The sequence below is a fragment of the Neopsephotus bourkii genome, unplaced genomic scaffold, assembly GCF_033783945.1.
Source record: "Neopsephotus bourkii isolate Nb327-2 ecotype Australia unplaced genomic scaffold, CSIRO-AGI_Nbou_v1 NB_168, whole genome shotgun sequence".
Classification (NCBI taxonomy): domain Eukaryota; kingdom Metazoa; phylum Chordata; class Aves; order Psittaciformes; family Psittacidae; genus Neopsephotus; species Neopsephotus bourkii.
Genome location: NW_026900684.1, coordinates 18,375,441 through 18,389,711, shown reverse-complemented (window position 1 = coordinate 18,389,711; position 14,271 = coordinate 18,375,441). Strand labels below are relative to the sequence as shown.

The 14,271-nt window shown below is 40.6% G+C and overlaps 1 protein-coding gene across 3 annotated transcripts in view; it reads right to left on the bottom strand.

Annotated features, from left to right (window-relative positions):
* Positions 1–14,271, bottom strand: part of TNKS (tankyrase) — a 138,380-nt gene that overhangs the window by 62,704 nt on the left and 61,405 nt on the right. For 2 of the 3 annotated variants that reach the window (XM_061374200.1, XM_061374210.1), the window contains exons 4-5: positions 2,712–2,748; positions 1,741–1,816 (exon numbers count right to left, since the gene is read on the bottom strand). In XM_061374200.1, coding sequence (XP_061230184.1) covers positions 1,741–1,816; positions 2,712–2,748 — 113 coding nt within the window. Of the gene's footprint in view, positions 1–1,740; positions 1,817–2,711; positions 2,749–2,916; positions 3,180–14,271 lie in introns of those variants that run through there. The other variant, XM_061374218.1, reaches the window with a different exon arrangement.

The window sequence follows — 14,271 nt, the reverse complement described above, 5'->3', positions numbered from 1 at the left end:
ATACATGACCTGAAAGCTTTGCCCTACACATACTTAACAATTACGAAGCACACTTGCTACAAAGATTTACCTCAATAAAGAGTCTGCTCATGTATGGTGGGGAAAAACAATTAAAATAGTATCTGGAAGACATCATTAAAAGAAGCTAATTAATATCAATTGCAAGTCATCTTAAAAGGAGCTCATTTACCAACAGCCAAACACACACATGCAAATACCAAAGTGTCCACATTGATTAGCTTTAGCTTCAGGCATTTTTTTAATGCAGAGGTTGTAATAATACATATTTTCTACTGTCTTAACGTAAATTTTAAAAGCTTTTTAATTTTTTTATTTTCATTTCAGAGTAATAAATATTCCAGACAACACATCTGTGAGGGCTTATTCCCATCTATATTAACAGAAATCGCAAATCTGCATTTGGCCTTAAATCGATAGCAATGGGGACTCAATTACTCAGTACAGCATTGCTGTATACCACCATGCTTAATTACAACACAGTGTGCTATTAACACCTAAATATAATATCATTTGAATGGTAAAGTCTTAAAAAAGGAAAAAGGAGGACATAAAGAACTACAGGCAATATGTTTAGTTTTAAAACATGGGGAGATCAGATCTGACACAGCTGAACTAAAAGCCCTTGCTTATTTGCCTGTCCTCAGATTATAAAATGAATTGTTTTAAAATCCTGGAATATTCATAAACTTTCAGTCAGTGATAAATGTAAACAAGCAAAAAAATGGCTTCCTTTCACGTAATAGGTATCATATGCCTTGCAATTAAGAAAACATTTAAAATGTGTATTATGAATAGGAATGTTTTCACATGGAGCTGCATTTTTTTTTTTTAATACATAATCAGCAATGACATGTTTTTTAATGAAAATGCAACATGAACTGGCCTATCTTCACTGATTTCGGTGAAACCGGGCTGGTCCACAGCAGCTCCAGCATGAGCAGAGGTTTATGTTATGCTCCACCACATTACACCCAAAATAAAGAAAACTATGAAGGAAAACACCCCCATGCTTTTTTCTCCAAGAGTGAGATGCACTGTTACACGTGAAAGACAGTTGTGAAGAGATGCAGATTAAGAACATTCTGGTACATGGCTAAAAAAAAATAAAGATAACCAGCATTCGTAAATCCAACAGTCTAGACAGACCATCGTCTCCATGACTAAGTCAAAATCACAGGATCTACTTCTCACTCCGTATGTTCTTCCCTCCTCCAGTTTCAGCCTAATCCTTAATTTAACTCATTCAAACATCCCTGCCAGAGAAAGCCAAAACAACAGTGTCAAATTTAAGAAAATGCAAAAGGTGTTAAGTATACCAATACAAGTGCCAGTCTGTGTGGTAGGGCATTAGGGGCTAAGCCGAATACCAACCACCGCACCTAGACAATGTTCAAATACAAGTGATAACTTCCCTTCCTTAGTTATTTTATTCATCTGCAAGAGTAAATTTTGTTTTTCTTATACAAGGTCTTAAGGTTTCACTTTGCATGTACACAGGATCTGACGTTTGAAAGACTCACTAAAATCTGTGTCTACTGACTGTTGATCTGTCAAAACTGCCAGCGTCAAGTACAACAGCATTTAATTTTATGGTGAAAAGACATAGGTGGTTTTCCTCCCCATAACACTCTCTTGGTTCCTAGTATCCATCTCTGGTTCCTAGCATGGTTAAATTGGCCCTCCTTGAATAACACAAATATAAAGCAGGTATTAACTTACCTTACGCCCATCACTTGCATGGCAGTTCACATTTAAAGGTGTCAATAAAGCCATCAGTTTTTCTTCATTACCACTCCTGTAAATGGAGAGGAGATGATTACGGGAAGGGGAGGGGAAAAAAGAAAAATACAGAGCTCTTTGCAAAACATTTGCTAATATCAAAGCTGGATATCAAAGACAGCATACTGAAATTTCTACTCTGTCTGAGAGAATGTCTGATGGCTAAAGGATCTTCTGAACATTTCAAAACCAAGGGTAAATACAGAAAATTAAATTTGCAGTTAAGTGAATTACAAAAGATCACGCAAAAACACCTCCTAATTTATCTTCTTAACCGCATCTGTATTTCCTTGATGCAATTTTACAGATCCTCTGAAAGCCATTTGCTGAATGAAATGTTCTGAATTAAATACATTTTCATAGTATATGGCCCATAACATTTGAAACAACTACATGGCAATATCCAGAAAATTTTCAGAAGGGTTAACGATCTATATAAAATGGTCTTGTGCTGTCAGAAGGAAGGATGAAAGCATCTTTGGAATATATGACTGAACTTTACACCTTTTGTATAGGCTTCCTTACACTCTGTTCTGATAACGCCTATTTTCAAAACACATCCTAAGGTAGCAGTAAAAACCAAATGGAAAAAAAACTGCATTACTTAAATTGCCCCTAAAAAGAACAGTCACAAAACGATAAAGAGGATTTAAGCAGCTTACAAGCAAAAACTCAATATTAACCTTATAACCACCATAGTGGGGGATTTCAATTACATAAACAAGCTTTTCCATTTGTACCAGACTGTAAAGTCCAAAGAGATTCACGCTAATTAAGTGGTTTGTTTGCATCATTTAACAGAAAGGCAATGACGAAACGTTACTGCTTTAAAAATCCCTTTTCCTCTCCTGCTTCTCCCTCCACCATCCCCCAGCCCCCCCAGTATGCTTTATATTCTAAGCAGCACTCACCTAGCAGCTTCCAGGAGTTCGTCCTTCTTGTATTCACCTAAATGATTGCAAAATATCATGCTGTTAGCATTTGGCAGAAGACAGATTAAGAAATGCAGTAGGAAGCAAATACAGAATTAAAACAGAAGAGGAGAAAAAAGCCCACACCCCGCTGGGTGATGGAGCTGTGACGTTAGCCAGCTTGTGGAGGCAGCATCACCAGTACCTTGGAGACGGGCAGCAAATTGACGCATCTTCTTGTCCAATCCTCAGATGGAAAGGCTTTCTTCAGACGACCAATGACTGCGAAATCTTGTGTCCAGAAACACAGTCCCGCTGATAACAGCATGTCAGCTGAAGACAATGTCCCCACCCCCTGCCCTATTCAGTATGTCACATTATACTTGGGAAGCATAATAAATTCCGAGACAAAAGCGAGGCAGTGCGGCTTTTTAGAAGGTACAAATTACCGATCTCCAAAGCTCTCACCTGCCTATTTGAATGGTAATATTAGACTCCAAGTTCTTTACAAGAGCAGTGGTTATTAAAAAAAAAAAAATCAAATATTATATAATCAGCCACTTTCCAAGAAAATACGCATTTGAAATAGAAAGCACAGACAAAAGAGCATGAACTCTCCAAGAGATTTTGTTGCGAGACTCTGAGATTAGAGATAACTACGAGCAATGTTAAAGAAACATTTACATTTGAAATTCTCAGTTACAATAGATAACTCAGGAGGATTAAAACTGCATGTCAATATCTCAAAAGGAGCAACGAACAAGACCACCTGTGTAAGTAAGACCATATTCTATAAAGCTGAATCATGATGGCATTCTGCAACACAAATGTAAGGGAATTTCAATTCAGAAATTAGAAAAATAGCTTCTTAGCACCTTTATAAAGCCACAGAGCAGACAGTATCCTAAAAGCCAAAAGATGCAGGGCTTGAAAAACATATCATATACCACCTCTGCCACAGAATTAAAGCCTAACCACAATGCTATAAGAAAAACAGGAAGATGAAGCTGTCCTGCAAGAAAGAAAAAACCTGCCTCCTAGGTATGTTTATAATAAGCCTCCAGTGAAATTCTCCTTTCAGGGAAGGTAAACTGATGGCCATAGAAATGCCACACTGGACTGCAGGTAAACTGGAAGGTTCCTCTGGAAACAATCTCACTCAACAAATTGCTTCTCCAGGCTGCGGGAGGAGAGTTGGAGTCCTCATCCATCCAAGCGAACAGCTTGGTACTCCCTCCATCACAGCTCCTCCAATTATCAGCAGAGGGGGACAACAACCACAACAAGGAGCACTGTTCAGCTTCTTGCCTTTACAAAAGGGTAAGTAGTAAGAGAGTGAGTATACACAGCCACGCACCTCCCACCCTTTTCCCTGGCCACAGGGAATTCTCAGACAAAGGCAGTACCTGCATCTCATCATACTGGTGAATTTTCCTTCCACAAATGTGTTTAACTGCTTTCTGAAACATACTCAGCTTTGAGGATTCACAACCTGCAGCAAAGAGTTCTGCCATGCGACTGCCTCCCACATGATGGGTCTCTTAACAGAGAGCAGTTCTGTGCTGCTGAACCCCAGTGATGGAGCAGATCAGTTCAATGCAAAGCTGAAGAACTGTAATTGGCATTTCAAATATAGGCCATGAAGGTTAATTTAGCTTTTGGAAGAAATTATACATCTTTCTTAATGAAAACTTGACAATGAAACAAGTAAAATGACACAAAAATATGACTGCCTTTGTCTTACCATTGCTCTTTGACTTCATCAGAAGGGGCTCCTGTCCACCACAGGCTTTTTCAAGCCACAGTATATGTTCCTCTTTTCTGGCTTTAATGAAGCTAGAATACTGTGCACAGTTTAAGTGTTTCAGATCTATGGTGAGTGAAAAGCTCTGGTCAGCGTGTGAGGAGGAAAACAAAGATACTCTATTACTACAGCGTTACTTGTGCAACAATTTCAAACAGCTGGATTTCCTGCATGAGAGTTACTGGCCTGTATTATATCAACACTTTAGGGATGTAATCAGATTAAAAGACCAGTATGCACATTCTGGTTGCAGTGCGCCTAGCAGTCCTAAGCGGGCTTTTGAACACTATTAGGTTAGACAATTGTAATAACATTTTTCCTTCATGCTCAGTAAATTGGTACTTTAAAGCACAAAAGCACTTCGATTAGCTGACCATCAGAAATGTAAGGCTGTGGCTCCTGGTTTAGAAATGTCCCACTGTATGCCCAAGTAAATCAGTTACTTTTACTAATCAGTACTTTTGTATTTACTGGTACTGTTGAAATTCATAAAAGCTACTGTTGAAACTTGTCACAGCTCTGCCACACTGGAATATGGATTAGGAAAAACATTATCTTCTAATGGACTAACTTTATTACTCTCAAAACCCCATCATATTTTGCAAAGTAACACCTAAAATTATGCAAGTGCTTACAGCACATCATCATGTTTGCTAAGACAGGCTAAGTGTACATCACAGGGCTCTGCTCTCCTGGCTAGGAGCAGGATGAAGGCATAACCCTTGACCACTGGAGCAAACAGCTGGTGGGATGCCACTGAGCAGCGAGGGCTGATGGCATTTGGGAGAAGTGGGTGGCACTGTCTGCAGGCCCAGCTGCTGCTGGTGCAGGCTGTGTTCCCACCAGAGGGCTCTGCCAACACAGCTAAAGCCGCTTGACTATGGAGTGTATCAAAGGCCATCCTACAGCATTTGGCCACAGCTACTTCATAAAATACTCATTTGCAAAGCATTTGAAAACAAACCATGCGTGCTTGTGGCAGAGATGAATTTCAGGTTCTGAGCTGAAGTACAGGGATACAGACCATCAACCTCACATAATACTTCCGTAAGAAGACATGCAAAGAATGTCAAACTGTTTGACTTGCACCAAGCTAACAGCATCACTTAAAGAGCTCCTTTGGGCAGGGTAGGATTTACAGTTTTGCAAAAGGGCATCTGCAGAACAAAGCACAGGTAATAGCCTGAATTACTCTTCCAAATCTCTTAGCAGTTACTATCTTTGAGAGAAAAACATCCTTCCAATCACAGTGTCAACACAGAGGATTTTCAGCGGCAATATTTTGGATAGCACAAAGCCTGCCTGCCAGAGGTGTGAAAGTTAATGTTGTTAGGCCTTGACACAGAAGACCAAACCTGATATATAAGGCTGCAAACAATTTTTATCGATTTGCTATTTGGCCTCTCCATCATATTTCAGGTCACCCCATCCCTTCAGTGTTTCATGGGAAGCCCAAACAACAATTATCCTACAATACCAGACACATCCTGCCACGCTAGAACTTTGCCAGGCCCACCTTCCTTCTCTGTACAAGGCAGCCCAGAGTGACAGCCCAGAAAGGCTACCACTTCTTGGCCCAGTAGCCCACAAGAAGAACAGTGAACTTGCTCCCCTCCACATGCTGGTTACCCCCGAGACAGTCGGCCTGGGAATTCGCCAAAAGTGAGTACAGAAAGGGTGTGAAATGGGGAATGGAGCTATACCAAAACAGTGCCACTGTTCCTATCAGATAGCAGGCAAAAGCTGGTACTTAAGCAGAAACTGCCCGCTGTCTGGTGCTCACTGCATCTGATCAAATTCACTGCTTACAGCTTGTTCAGCACCATTTAAACCATGAATTTCTCTACTTGCTCCCAGCTCCAGATCACACTGCTGCTGCTCCATTTATGCTGGAACTAACAGGTCACCACTGGTAACTACAGATAATTGGTGTTTCAAAACACAGCTGCCATCAGGCACCTAACTAACCCTATCTCTGTCCTCTCCCAGGAAGAACAGTTATCTCCCAGACCTCCGATTAGATGCTGTGAACTAGTGACCACAGCTCCACATGCTATGCAGCCACTGCTCTACCTGTCCCTAGCTGCATTTTGCAGCAGCTGATTAGCAGCGAATGCTTATTAGCTATCAGGCATCAGTGGCCGCTTGCACCCAGCAGTTAAAAGATCAGTAGCTGGAAGCTCATCAGTAGAAGACAGGAGACCTTGCCTTGCACCGAGACAACATGCTGATCAGCAGCCACTTCTAATCCAGCCACAGCAGATGAAAGTAACTAAAAGAAGAGGGCATACTGAGCTGGAGACATACAGGAAGAAATGCAGGAACATTATACTTGGAGAATAAAAGACAGGCTGAAATCTTTATGGTTTCCTAATGCATTCCTTTCATTTGTGCTTTCCAGCTTAATGATAAAAGCTGCAGCCAGAAAAGCACAACTAGGCTGTTGGAGCTAGTCTCCATGAGTCCTCCTCTATCACCAACCTGTTCTTCCTACTCCTCATCTTCAGGGTGCTATCTTCCTAATGTTGTGCTTATTGGTGCCACATGATTATGTTGTGTTATACTGGGTCACACAGAAAAGATAAGTGCAGCATATATAAATTTTGTTATTCTGTTATCAATTCTGTTAAAGAGCTACAAACAATATTCTGTCAATCCACTCCTAGCTTTAATTCACTACCAACCTTTGCATTTTAGACTTACTATATGAGCCTGTGACACATGAACATCATATACACATTCATATGAGACAAAAGAAAAATTGCAAATTCTGGAAAAAAATAACACAATGAATCAATTCTACAGTGTACTTTACAAATAACTTTTACTGTCTCCTAAAAGTGTTGAAATTTCATCTGGAAAACCTATCTGAATGCATGGCATAATCCAATGGGGCTTTTCCAGTGCATCTGCACTAAGAAACAGGGTGAATTGTTCTCCTCTCCCTACATGTCAGACAATACAGAAACCTATTCAGAGCCAAAACATCAACCTGGACAAAGCAGATTTTGTGTTATCGTACCACCACGTGTCAGTTTTTCACAGTGAGGACAATTCCCTAAAAATTAATATCAAAGATATTAAACCAATACATTATTATTCAACATAACAGCAGAAAATGATGGGGGAAAACCAGACTGAAAATATGTTCAACCACACTGAAAAGCTAAAGAGGATGAACAAGACAGCCATCATATGGAATCACAAATTTAAATCCACAGATTGCTGATAAGGAGTGAAAAATTTTACACTAGTCAATGGTACCCTGCTTCAGAGATATGTGACAAAAGGATGCGGGCCTCATGAACATAGCACTGTGGCCAACGCCTGAGGAGAGGGGATTAATGAATATTACAATCACAGAATGGCTGAGGATGAAGGGAGTCTGGTGGCTAGTTCTCTCATCCAGCCCTTCTACTCAGGTAGGCCACCTAAAGCAGCCTGCCCAGGACTGTGCCCAGGCAGCTTCTGAATCTCTCCAAGGTTGGAGACTCCACAGCCCCTCTGGGCAACCTGTGCCAGTGCTTGGTCCCACTGAGCTTGACTCATTACCTTTCCAGGTGGCCATCTCTTCAGGACCTTTTGGTTCTTTCTCAGCAGCTGCAGGCCTAGCAGCACTGCAAGTCTGGGGTGAAATCTTCCTCCATTCGAAAATATGGCAACTCTGTATTTGACTGACCATGTGCAGGCTATGGCTTCTTACTGGCTGCCTACCTTGAAAACCTTAATTACTGCTTTTAAAAATACATGTCCCACACAAAGACTGACAAGATATTAATGAACAGCCCAGCAGAGTTTTTTTCAAATATTCACTATTACCCAGCAACACAGGGTATATGGGATCTCCAATACAGCAGTAGAGACAGTGGGTATCAGAAGCTGTCCTTTTTTCTCACTGAAGTGTTCCTGGTAACAGGTAACGTCCCCAGCAGGTACTCTGCTAGCACATGACTGCTGGGAAAACAGCATCAGAGTCCTGATACAGGGAGCAGGAGGGCTGAGAACTTGTTTTTCCATCAGACCCATTACTTCATCCAGCTCAGCCCATAGCCATGCGAACAGGTCCCTGAGAATGAAGAGTCTGGACAATGTAAAACAAAGAGGAGGGAGTGGCACTGCTACAAAGAAAGCAATCTGTGGACCAGAATCTAGGGTTTCGCAAGAAATAAATACTGCAGAAATATATTAAAATACACCTTCTCTCTGAGCCTTCAGGACTTCACAGATCTACAAGTGAGCAAAATGAGCACACATCCACATATGCCATCCTTTTTAATCCACTGCAATCTTTGGAGTAATATTTAAGTATTTAAACAAATATTCAAGTTATAATCGAGCAAGAGGTTTTCAGTGCTTGTGATAGACTTGTAGGTGGCTTGTTTTGACGGTTTCTCGTCTGCCCATCCCCACTTTTTTTTCTAAACCACCATTTTTCTGGCAAACTCAGATTTTATCTTCAATGTGGCTACTTTTGGAATGATCCAATCATGCCATTAAAATATTCATGAATTCTTTCTTCCCCATTTAACTTTTCTTATAAGTAAAGCAACAGGTGAGACTAAAAGGTGGAGTTAAATCAGAGCAAGGTATTTTTACTACTCAAAATGCACAGGCTTGTGGAAATAACTGCCTGACACAGCAAAAAAATAAATTCAACAATACAAAAGAGGTGTGTTGAAATAATATACTTTGGGAAAGGGCATTTATAACTAGGAAATACAAGAAACACATGAGAAGGAAAGGGAACAGAAATAATAATTTCAGATTTTATTATTATACTCCCTTACATCCCATGTGTTTAGGGTTAATTTCTTTATGTCTCTCGCACTTCTCCACTCAGCTGTTTCGCACAAGTAAATGGGCTGATTTTATAAGCTATCTAATAGGCTTCACCAGAAACACAACAAGATCCTCATTTTAAGTTCCTGTCACAGAGGAAAAACACCAAAGCAACCGTAGTATATACAAGACTAACAGAAAAGCAACTCAGCAAATAATGTCTTCAAAACCAAGTTGAAGACAATGGAGAATGTTACCATGGGGTTTGGTACTTTGACTCTTCTGTTGAGTGCATGGATTCAGATTAGCCATTTGTAACAGAGATTTAAAAATTGAAAGTGCCTGAGCTTATAGTGAAGTGCTTTTAGGGACATGTTTTAAAGGGGACCAGGGATTAAAGAAATAACCAAACACCATTTGGTTTGGGCCACAACTCTACCACTGAGCTAGCAGCATCCTATCTGGAATAATTTCCAGTTAGGGAGACAGAGCTCAAACCCAGAGCAGTTCTGATTTAGTCTTCTAGAAACAGAAAGCTGCATCTCTTCTAAGGCCTGGCAGGAAGCAGCACATTGGGAAATCTGCAGCCCTGCACAGTGCAAAGCCTCTGCCTTAAGTGATGGAAGAGACTCTTGTGTAGTAAGCCATGAATTCAAAGCACATATAGTAAATAAGCATACATAAGAAACAGTGGTTATTAAATGTCATCTTCATATCAAAGTATAAATTGCACACATTCTACATTATGCGGTTTAGTCACTGAGAAGAATTAGGTGGTACATCAAAATGGGCCTTTGGTGCATGTGCAATAATAGCACCATTAAGTTTACATTTGGCATACAACATACTTTTGTTCTCAGAGGAGCTCTTTCCAGTGGTGCTATTTGTTAAAAAAATGCTATCAGATTTCCTTCACCATACGGTGGCAGGAAGATGAAAAAGTCCCTTTGTCAGAGGGTTTCCAATTTCTTAACTCTTAAATCATAAGAGACGAAGATGAAGTGAAGTTAATCACAGAAAACAGAAGAATCTTCTTGAATGTGTAGCAACAAAACACCCTAAAACCACCCATCATGTGGTAATCCAGAGGGACCTCGACATGCTTGTAAGGTGGTCTGATGCCAACCTTATGAATTTTAACCAAGGTCCTACACCTGGGTCGGAGCAATACCAGGCACAGCTACAGGTCAGGGAGAGAACAGATTCAGAGCAGCCCTGCAGAGAAGGACTTGGGGGTGTTGGTCAATGAGAAAATGAACATGAGCCGGCAGTGTGCTTTCCCCCAGAAAAGACAAGACAGCAGCTTTTCCCCAGAAAGCCAACTGTATCCTAATCCTATGCATTAAAAGGAGTGTGACCAGCAGGTCGAAGGAGGTGATCCTGCCCCTCTACTCTGCTCTCCTGAGACCTCACTTGGAGTATTCTGTGCAGTTCTGGTGTCCTCAACATAAAGCGGACATGGATCTGTTGGAACAAGTCCAGAGGAGGGCCACGAGGATGATCAGGGGACTGGAGCACCTCCCGTATGAAGACAGGGTGAGAAAACTGGGGCTGTTTAGCCTGGAGAAGAGAAGGCTGCATGGAGACCTCATAGCAGCCTTCCAGTATCAGAAGGGGGGGTGTATAGGGATGCTGGGGAGCAACTGTTCATTAGAGACTGTAGTGACAGGACAAGGGATAATGGGCTCAAACTTAAACAGGGGAAGTTTAGATTGGATATAAGGAAGCAGTTATTTCCTGTTTGGGCGGTGAGGTACTGGAATGGGTTGCCCAGGGAAGTTGTGAATGCTCCATCCCTGTCAGTGTTCAAGGCCAGGTTGGACAGAGCCTTGGGTGATATGGTTTAGTGTGAGGTGTCCCTGCCTATGGCAGGGGGGTTGGAACTTGATGATCTTAAGGTCCTTTCCAACCCTAACTTTCTATGATTCTATGATTCTAATCCATATAATCATCTTACCTTCAAAAATGCTACCAGGCCCTACAATATAAATCTCTTCTGAAATAAGTCTGACAAATCTTCTAAACCCCATTCTCTTCAGTATACCTTTACAAGTAGTTTCAATTTCTTCATATTGGTAGTGCATGCTACTCAAACACCATGCACACATCCATTTTTTATTTGTAGCATGATAAACATTATTTTCAATACATCTGTGCTATTTCAGAATGCTGTACTTTCCTTCAAGACACAAGACCACTCGTCTGTCACATTTTCAGACTGAGACTGGAAGTGGAAAAAGAGGAAAAAGAATTGCAGGATTTCAAGAGACTGGGAAGAAAATCCAGACATCCTGCAGTCAAAACACACTGGTGAGAGGGGAAAACCTAAAGGGGTCGAAGCTCACCTTTTCAAGTTCAGTACTCACAAGATCTCTTCCAAAATACATATGGAAAAGGAAACCTGATTGTGTTTCTTACCAGAGCTTTTGAGCCTTCCCCATCACCCACCCCTTCATGGCTAATGCAAAAGCAACATTCCCATGGCTCTCCCTCTTCCCTTCATTTCTTTTTGCTATCAGCAAAAACAAATCTCCACTGTAATTTCCACTACTCCAGCCATGCTCTGTATTAACAACTAATCAACTTCCATTTTCCCAGCAATTACTTCTTTCTCATTTCTGCTATACATCTGCATATGTATTTTCCCCTGGGTTTTCTACGAAATCTTTCTGGAGGAAGTCTAAGGACTATGAAATTTTGTCAGAGACTTGAGTACAGTGAAGGTGGATAGACAGCCAAATAGCATACCCAGAACTGAGCAGGAGAAATAGGCTGCTTCCATATTAGTGCATCCTTTTTAAAAGGCAGCTCCCTCTCCTGTCCTTCCAAACAGTCTCCTTAAGCAATGAACCCTATTTTATTCCCCCAGAATATTCTCTAAAGAGAAACCCCAGAAATGCCCATTTATAACTGACACAAAGCATACAATATAAAAAGCAACCCTCAGGAAAGCCATATTGTATAAAAGCAAGCTCCAAAATTATGCTGCATCACCTAATCTTTCTCTGAAAAGAACTCCAGAGTGAACATGAACAGACTAAATTTTGCAGTCTCTCCAATTCTCCCACTGCAGATAAAACATACTTGCAAACTGGGGACACTGTGTCTGAAAATCTACACCTGGATTCAAAATTGAAGCATTTATTTTAATCAAAAAACCTTACACTCTTAGACACAGCAAACATGACTGATTTTGTACTAACAATTTGTACACATTTAAAGAAATGGGAGTTTTGATGTTTGCCAGGAAATTAATAAGACACACAAAATGTACATATGTGCCAAAGTATACTATTACCAACAAGAAAACTTAGGTTTTCTACTAAACAGTACAATCCTTCCTCTTTACCTCTGAAGCTGCCCCATGTATCCAAACTTACTCTACAAACTCGAGGAAATGAAAGCTGCAACACTGTAAAAATGCACACATGCTGCCAGGATTGCCCTGCAGCACATGTCCTGGAAGGAACTCAAAGCCAGTTAAATCACTTCTCTACCTCCTAGATAAAAACCACAAAACATTTCCTATGCCTGCTGGGCTACAGTAGTGAGAAGAAGGAAGGAAATCCTTTATAACTGGAGGAAACACAAGGCAAACCTGTCAAACACACAGCAATGAAACCACCTCGCTTTATTTTGGAAGTTGAAGAAATCAATGCTGCAACATTATCACCAGGAGCAGATATCATTAAGGGGGGGCGGGAGTCAACTTATTTTAATGCAACACTTGGCAAAGTACAGCAAGTAAATCCTTATGAACAGAATGCAAAGCAGAGGTAATAGATTTTGTTATAATGAACAATCTTGTCACTCCAAACAGGAAGGCAATCTGTCAACAGTTTAAGTATTTTGAAAAGTATGCATTTCCCCACAGTGAAAGGGTGGTAACAAAACAACCAAATCTCTTTTCCACTTGTATTAAAGTCACATAACTCAAATAACTTTGCCTCACTGCTGCAGGCAAATTTTCCCTCCCCATGCATTTTTATTTGCCAGTTAAGGGTCAAAAGACAGTTGGAAAATAAAGAAAAGCTTGGTACAATCTGGGGGAGAGAGAAGACTGCAGCATGACTGGAAACTGGGTAAGTGGATGGATATGAAAGTTTAATGCTAGTACCCCAGAATAAAAAGCAGCTGTGTTTGAATTGGAACATCCTTCCCCTTCCTTAATCCTTCCCGTCAGAACTTAAGGTATAGGGAATATATACTTAAAAACAACACTTCCCTTTGTTTTGTTTCATTTTAAAAATAATCTTTAATGCCTTTTCAGAACACATATTTGCACTAGCAGTGATCAGTCACAGTAACTCAGCTCAAGCTTTGCCTGCTCTGAGAAGTGGTGTGGTCTCTGTGTACTCAGGCAAAGAGCTGCTCTGTGCCCTACATGTAACTAAGGTTGTGTTTTAAGTGGAAAGAGAAGTATGGATTTACATATGATGTTTAGAATCTAGACCTGCAAATGGCTGTCCTCACTAAAAAAGATCTATTATAACACCAGCTGGGGGAAAATGAATTTGTTATTTACATTCAGACACTATTTGCTACTCCTGTTGCAATAACATACCACAAGATGGACATACAACAATAATCAGCTATACTGCTAATACACAGGAGATTGCAATGTGAAGGGTTACATTATTTACCAACAATGAAAGAATAATTACACACTACATATATCTCAAGTTTTGTAAATATTTTAAGTCCCTTATGTCAACCTCATTGTTTTAAATGCTTTGCTAGACGAATGCCTGATGGATGAAAATAGTTGAAGGGACCTACAGCGATCATCTAATCCAACTGCCTGACCACTTCAGACCAAAAGTTAAAGCATGTTGCTAAGGGCATTGTTCAAATGCCTCTTAAACACTGACTGGTTTAGGGTGTCAATCACCTCTCTCTAGGAAGCCTGTTCCAGTGTTTGTCCACCCACTTGGTAAAGAAATGCTTCCTCATGTGCAGCCTAAACCTCCCCTGGCA